General features: G+C 35.2%; 1 protein-coding gene across 1 annotated transcript; it reads left to right on the top strand.

Annotated features, from left to right (window-relative positions):
- The first annotated feature begins 285 nt into the window (after nt 1-285).
- On the top strand, nt 286-2,582 carry LOC128217401 (uncharacterized). Its single transcript, XM_052924539.1, has 5 exons — nt 286-367; nt 1,018-1,071; nt 1,393-1,571; nt 1,866-2,118; nt 2,362-2,582. Exons 1-5 carry the CDS (start codon nt 286-288, stop codon nt 2,580-2,582), a joined length of 789 nt encoding a protein of 262 aa, XP_052780499.1.
- The last annotated feature ends 5,764 nt before the right edge of the window (nt 2,583-8,346 follow it).

Genomic DNA, 8,346 nt, shown 5'->3' with positions numbered 1-8,346 from the left:
AAAACAACTAAAAGGATACAACCTTTTGTGGTTTTCACTCAGCAAACTCGTTTCCAACAGAAATGACAGACATTTGTTTTGACAAGGTAAACAAAGCTGGGAATGAAATACGGAAATGTCTATGACCAAAGGCACAATTTTAAAAGGTTTCCACAACAATCGTGAGTCCACCCTTACCTTCATCAACATTGCTTCCTTAACGGTAGGTATAAAATAGCTGCGTACGGTTCTGCCTGCTACACTTGTTTAAAACAGGACATCTTGATCCAATTCTTCCTCTCCAGAATGAATTCTGTCTTGTTTCTCACGTGTGTAGGAGTCTTGTGTGGTCTTGTGCAGGCTGCCACCGTGCCGGACACTGATCAGGGTAAGAGTATAAAACATATAAACATAATTATAGCTAGTATTTCGGTTGTGTATGATAGATGTCCGTGTATTAGTGTATCTTACAATATACGTCTGTTGTTCAGCTTTATTTTTTTTATTTCGTTGTGTTGTCTGTATCTGGTTGTTGCATGTACAGTTAATTTAGGTTAACATCGTTATTAGGTTTGATATGTTAGTTTTATTTGAAGCTGTGCTAGTTCCAATGCGGCTGACATATTTAAATTGGGCTTTGTGATAATTGTTGTAAAACGTGTAAGATCGAGATATTGTGAAAAACAAATAAACATTTACAATGTAAACCTAATTTTGATGAATAACTCTAATTTGTTTCTTTCACTGTTATCTTGTGGCGTCCTGTGTCTCGCTTAGTGGATGCTTGGTTTTCACCAGTGTGCCTTTAGAACATTTGACTGATTTACTTACGTGGAAGTCACACTGTATAACACTATTTAATCCAGTAAGAACATACTGTACACAATCAGATGTCTTAAATTAAGTTCATTTAAAAGAATTAAAATTCAATCTTTTATTAAAACGGTACCAAAATTTATTGACCTGCCGTGTTGGATTTATCTGACTTATTTATGAATATATGCAAGTGTTTGATTTGAATCATTTTCCTTGTAATAGAGCATGCGGACCGAAGCATCGTCCTGCCTGGATCAACGCTCACCCGCACATCTTGTAAGTATACATTACTGTATTATAGGATTGTAATACACCAAAGGGATGTCGTCCATAATTATGTATGTTCATTGTTTTATTATATGTGAACGATGGGAGCTGAATTATCTTTACATGCTCGGAAAAAATGAGTATGGTTACATTTCACGAATAATGCATTTCTGGTATACTTATATAATTTTGGCATTTGCAATCATTTACCCAACTGAGCCCTTAACTGCTAATATTATATTATAAAAGTGCAACCAACATATTGACACGTTTCAATTTAAATCTTAGAATATCACTAATATATACAACTACTATTCATGAACCACACAGGCCAATGGCAGGTTGCGACCAACCCTTGCGTAAACAACGCTCTGCAGGCCCTGAATTTCCCCCACCCGAGCGACGCATCAAAGTTTCTCCAATGCGGGCTGTACGAACGAATGTACGTTGTCCAGTGTCCCACTGGAGAGCTCTACGACCAGGCAACATCCTCGTGCATTTCTCCAAAGGTAAGCTAAATTCCTTCCTACAATAATAGGAAGCACAAGAAAATTTGAACACTTGTGCAATGCATTATATCATAGTTATTCATTTTCGGGAACGAAGTCATACGGTTTGTACAAATACAACGTATATAAATTTGCTCATTATGAACTTGCTTGCTTCCTTTATATTGTGTGATTTTTGTGCTTGATAGATTTATGTTTTTCTTCCAATGTGAAGAACATATACTAAAATTACTTACAAGACATTTATAAAAGATTACCTGGCCAAAACAGCTACAGTTTCCGTTACTTTTATAGGCGATTGTAGCCCAGCCGACCTACATCGCCTCTCTCGGCATTCCGAGCCCATGCACAGCTCAGAGCCTCCAAGCAGGCCGGATATTCTTCTCCGTTGCGAATAGCAACAAACAATTCATCCAGTGCGACGCTGCCGGTATTGCCCGCGTGATCACCTGCCCTGACCAGCTCATCTGGGACCAGAACAGGCAATCGTGTGTGTACACACTTCAAGGCGGTGTGGCGAACCCTGGTTATCTTCTTGCAGTCACAGGTAGCTTCTGAAGCCAAGTTTTACGAAAAAATGGAAATAAGTTATTGGACTCTTAGAGGTCTTTATCCGATAAGACAGATTTGTTATCCTAAATAAAGGAGAATAAGCGGTGCGGTCGTCAAACTTTTATAGAAATATCATTTTGCTTTTAATAGCCCCGTTTACATACATTTCAGTTAAATTCAAAACATCAACAGTTTATGTCAATTTGTATTAAAGAACAAAATGACTGCGTTTTTGCAGGTTTTTTGAACGGCGCTAATCCGTGTACCGCCCAGGCCATCAGCGCTCAGGCCCTGTTCTTCTCGCACCCCGATCCAACCAAGTTCATCCAGTGTGACCTGCAAGGGAACGCTTTCGTCCAGAGGTGTCCGTCTGGTCTCGTGTGGAACCAGTACTTGGAGACGTGCGCTTCCCAGCTGGCCTCATTCACACTCACTGGACAGACAAACTTATCGGGATAGGTGGTTCTTGAAAAGTTATAGACATTTGTGGCCCTAAACCGGACAACGACCAAAGAACACTTTCTTGTACCATCAACATTTGGTTACAATAAATGCATGCTTAAACCTTAGTCTTATTATAAAATAAATTGATTGGTTATCTTTAAAGTTTTTCAATATTCTAATAAATAGCTGAACACATCAAATATCAATTTGAGCCAATCTGTAACATGTGCAAGAAGACTAGTAAGGATAACAACTTTAAACGTAGAAATGGCCATATCTTACAGATATATCGTTCGTCCGATTCACTGCACACATTGTTTCTTCTTCAGAAATTCATTTTTCTTTCATTTAAACATTTTATCGTAAAGATACCCTCATTGTATTTATAGAATGCCACTACTGTTTGTCTTCAGTACTACAGGACAAGATCATTACTTAGAACGATACCTACATTTCCTCCAATGAAATGGCTTTTATTAAGAATGTCACTTTTTGACAAAGGTCCACCTTATACCACTCACTCGATAAACACTCCGTGTATCAGAGTTTGCGTTGATAATGTGTCAGTGAGGTTGTAATTTTAGTCTGTTAGATGACCTGAAGTAAAAACTTAATCATGAATATATTAATTTAAGTCATTATACTATTTAACAATCATCAAAATATAATCATAAGTAGTATTGGGCCTAAAATGGAAAGCGATATGGAAACAAGTTATTTCTTTCATAGTTATAAAGACTGGGTGAAATATCAACATGACTGGAGCCACTCTAGTCCGTACATCATGTAACACCAGTTCTGTACATTTGAATTTTAATAAACACACTTGATTTCCTCAATCTCTATGTACATTAATAGTCAATTATTGTGTGCAATGGTAGCTAAATATACTCATAACCATGCAAAGAGTTGACTATTGTTATGAGTTATGAAAAAGGCATTTCTGGTTAATTCATTCGGTATGTAAAATCTTATTCCCAGCTGAACCCCTTACTGCCAATACCATGTACATGCAAGCAGCATACATACACATACAAAGGGAAATCTTAGAATCCCAATATTTAAAATTACAATGTGAGTGAATCTCACAGGTTAGTGACAGGTAGCGACTTACCCTTGCGTGAACAACGTTTTGCAATGCCTGAACTTCCGGACGCCAAACAAGCTTCGCCGCCTAGTTCCTCCAGTGCGGACTGTACGGATTTGTTCATTATCCAGTGTCCCGCTGGAGCACTCTGCAATCAGCAACAACATCCTGCCTTATACCAATGGCTAGCTTTACTTATAGCAATTCGAAGCCGCGTGAGAAAATGAACATTAGCATATGAAAGAGAATAAGTGATACGTTTTGTGTACATATACAACATAAACAATGTTCCTTAGGCCCTTTCTTTTTGTGTTTAAAAGATATACGTGTTTATTAGATGTTGAAAAGATGCCATGAAATTACTTACAAACATAAATCATTGACTATATATGAACACGTACATCTAGAACATACATCCCGTACAACATCCTTTACCTTTTTGGTTTATAATATAGCCCAACTAACCTACAATCCAGCCAATCTCTCTTGGCCCTGTCCGATTGACTTCAAGTATTTTTTTAAGTGTTTTCCCTGTCAGGATATCCCTATTTTTTAGAATGCTGTTTTAAAGTTTTTTTTATTGATTTTTGAACCCCACGAAACGGTGTTTTTTTATACACTTTTCATAATCCACACATACAATTTTTAATTTGATAAATTGTGTTGTATTCTCCAATTGAACACTTTGACAGCAAACAACTATCAAAATGTTTTCCATTTGTTCATGCCTTTGAGTTCAATCTTTGAACACAAACACATGCATAACACTTCATTAGATGCGAGTTTCATAATGTATTTGATCGTTATATTACATTTAAAGTATTGTGTTTATAAACACTTAAATGACAGGGCATCATAACAGGGTTTTGTAAACAGTTTGACTTATACCAATTAAGTGGATGTTATAAATAGTTCTTAAACTAAATGTGTATTAGTGTAGATGATTGATGGACTTAATTAAACCACCATCTCGTTCACTGAAACGCCTTAACCTCCTAGTAAAATATTCTAAAAACTTCCCTGAAAGTTCACCAACATGATTTTAAAAGGAGTCATTTTTGAGCACTCTCATACTAAGACTTGTTATATAGCTTCTGCTTATAAACAATATGAATAGGTGAACACGGCAGTCTTCTTGCAAATTATTTCCTCTGTTACTCTCGACCCAAATCACCTAATTCGACGAAATGTTTATTTTCTAACATTAGAGTGTATGCAGATGTGAGGAATGTATGATTGTGTGCAAATACAATTATTATCATTTTCAATTTCTTTGCAATATAGCACACCCTTTCAACAATAAACATGAAAGTTATGTTCACTTTCTGTATAATTTAATAACAAGACGCCAAACATAAATTTTCATTCCAGAGATTAAATGAAAAGTAAGTACATGTATTCGCAAAACACTAATGTAAAGTTAGGAAACACAGAAGTGAACCCCCTTTTTATTCGATAAATAGTTACAACTGTTCAATACAATCGTATGTCTACACACTCTGATTTCAGCAGCCGTTTAAGAAATAATTTAGATGTGGTATTTAGAAGTCATGTAAAAAGATGCAAAGCGCAAATTGTACTGCCTGACCAACAAACAGTTCTGCCGTAGTTGTAGAGTAAGTTTTCGGACTAAAATAAAGCCAATATTAATTAATATCTTTTTTTGTTTTAGTATGCCTTTATAATTTATTTACACGATACGAATGAGCATAATTAATGCTGTGTTTCATTTGATTGCTTGACAAATTCAAAATTAATACTTAAGAGGAAACCATATACAAAAAAATATGGAAACTTAACCTGTTGTATAGACATATGTGTCCGACTCGGACCGTTGAATGATCATTTACCTGAGTCCCATATGGCGATCTGCTAGAATGACCACCTTATGAGAACATTTACACCTATATAGTAATGTGTATCTGACTATTTACCAGTTTATGTCACTTAATCATGCATGTGTTATGTAATCATGAGTTTATATATTACACAACGACTCTGACGGATAGACTCTAACAATTAAAAAAGTTCTATAATATTCCGGAAGTACTTGAACAAACTGAATGTCCTCTTCATTGAAAGCATCGTACCGTCTAGACATTTCCTGAATCCACTCAGAGTTTAGTAAAGACCTGATTACTCAAAATCAGTTTATACAATAAACATGGCCTTTGTTATGCATTGAAAACAGTGGATTAGCATAACACTCTATATCATATGATGTCAGCATTTGTTTAACCTACTTTTAGTCATAAAGGTCTTGTAAAACTCACAGTAAGCACTAAATGTTCATGTGTTTTTTTGTGAATGACTTTCGAAATAGAGCTAAATTTTACTCATTTTGATAGGAATATCATCGTGACACATACACTCTATGTACCAAATTGTATGTTTTAATATATTTTTTTAAAATCTCGTTAACTTTTTCATTTTCCAATTTCATTGCGATTGCATGCGCCTTTTATTTCATTTTTTTAATGAATTAAGCTTTTCTAAGATTTTTGATATAAAAGGAATAAGAGGAAAAAGGAATAATTCATTAAACCGTTCAAATAAAGCAAACTTTTCTACCGATCTTCAAGCTTAAAGCTGCACTCTCACAGATTTACCTTTTTTGTCTTGGAAAGAGCAAATTTTTGCGTAAATACCTGCAAACCAGTGATAAAAGACTGCTGACAAAAGATCATATCGCAGATTTCATATTTCCGTTCCAGAATTAAGGTTTTATGCATAACACACCATTTTTCTAAACTTTAATATAAAAATCTGCGATCTAAATTTTTGTCAGCAGTCTTATATGACTGGTTTATATGCATTTTTCGCATAAATTGACTCGTTCCAAGACAAAAAAAGTTGTCAAAACGTTCAATCTGTGAGAGTGCAGCTTTAATAAACGTTTAAACATTTAAAACTTTATTAAATGCAACACGAATGTCGAACGAAAACAATACTGTTGTTGTTCATAATGTGCAGAGGCGTAATGCAATTTCACTAGAAACATACATCAGACTGGGACGAGATTGATGAAATGGAAATATAATTCTTATTGAACCTATAGATAAACACAGACTTTATTTTGAAACTTCAAAATCAGGATATAAATATTCTGGTTACTTGCTTGGTTAGTGAAAGCACATGGAGTAACAGTGCAATTTATCGAATCCTTACAATAAGCCGAACCTCCAAGCCGATTTTACTGTTATACCCAGCGTAAGAAAAAAGAAAGATTGTTTTTCAGTGGTACTCGAGGCCTTATTAGAAATAAATAATAGAGCTTGATTATTCAATAGACTTTTTTGTCCGGCATTTCTCCGCGGACTTGCACATTAGCATTTTTGTCCTTAACACTGGCGCTAATGCCTTATACAACTATACTTGTTAAACAGGCCAACCAGTAAGCTACGGTCATAGGAGCTTGCTTTTAGTATACATAATTCCAATAGAATATGGACAAGTATATGTTTGATAATTGAACTACCTTTCTGTTTGAATGACCTCTTTATGGAGTGTAAGAACATATTTTTAAGAAGCAACTTAGATATTTACTTGTCCTAAATGGTACGATGAAGCTTTTTATCGAGTCTAAATAACTGTCAAACGTCCGTTTGTTACTAGTAAGCATCGGGTATATTGCTACTTGCAACAAAATGATTTCAGTACAAATATTTCTATGAAAAGCTTCAGAAACAAGCTTAGTAGCCAAAAGTTAAAAAACGCCGTTTAATTGCACAGTGTAAACGCCAAAGACATAAAACATATCGTTGTTTTGTAGGAAGTTATGTTCAACGGTAATGTGTTTGGTTTTAATTCCCTTTTCCCGAAAAGGTAAGGTTTATTACTGTTGACAACAAGCTGCGATTCTGTGTATATGAAATAATGTCTAACCCTTTTGTAGGAAAGAAAACTATACAACGAATCCAGCGTTTAGAAGGGTTTTGGCGGTACTATTATTTCCGAATAAAGCAAAATTAAAATACTTAACTAAAGGCAACCATAGTATTGAGTTCGTTAATTAGTCTTTTAAGAGGCATGGAATCCATGGCAGGATTTCTGGAAGGCTTTGACAAATTAAGTCAGTATTGTAATTCTACCCCTGATCGCCTTAAAAAATGTTTTTCGTTCACTGAATTTACTTGAAACATGCATAATAAAACTATTTAACCCTGAAGAAACTGGTTTAAGTGGTTTAGGAATAGCGTTTTCGTGACATAATTGCAATGAACAAATATTACATGTCTGAGATGTTCCTTTAATGTTCGAGTCATACAGTATAAATATCACGAGTAGGATAAAAAACACTAACGCCTTCAAATTCTTTGTTTTTGAACCTGTTGCTACCGCAAAAACCTTTGTTTCAACAATCAAATAAAAACGGACATCCATTAAACGATTTGGTTAGTTGTATTTCAAACAACAAAAAGGATACAGCCTTTTGTAGTTTTCACTCAGCAATGCTTTTTTAACAGAGAAATGACAGACATATTTTGACATGGTAGAAAAGGCTGGTAATGAAAATACGGAAATGTCTATGATCAAATGCGCCATTTTAAAAGGTTTCCACAATAATCGTGATTCCACCCTTACCTTCATCAACATCGCTTCCTTAACGGTAGGTATAAAAGATCTGCAAACGGTTAAGCCTGCTACACTCGTTTTACACGGGACATCTTGCTCGATTTCCTCCTCTCCAGA

Source organism: Mya arenaria, chromosome 14 (assembly GCF_026914265.1).
Source record: "Mya arenaria isolate MELC-2E11 chromosome 14, ASM2691426v1".
NCBI classification, from domain to species: Eukaryota; Metazoa; Mollusca; class Bivalvia; order Myida; family Myidae; genus Mya; species Mya arenaria.
Note: the sequence above shows the minus strand (reverse complement) of the source record. Positions and strands in the feature narration are given on the sequence as shown.

Bases quoted from the DNA above. Each gene is read 5' to 3' on its own strand.
- LOC128217401 (XM_052924539.1), top strand. From the start codon at position 286: ATGAATTCTGTCTTGTTTCTCACGTGTGTAGGAGTCTTGTGTGGTCTT. The intron at 1,072-1,392 runs GTAAGTATACAT...TGAACCACACAG, and splicing joins AACGCTCACCCGCACATCTT to GCCAATGGCAGGTTGCGACC. The intron at 2,119-2,361 runs GTAGCTTCTGAA...GCGTTTTTGCAG, and splicing joins TTATCTTCTTGCAGTCACAG to GTTTTTTGAACGGCGCTAAT.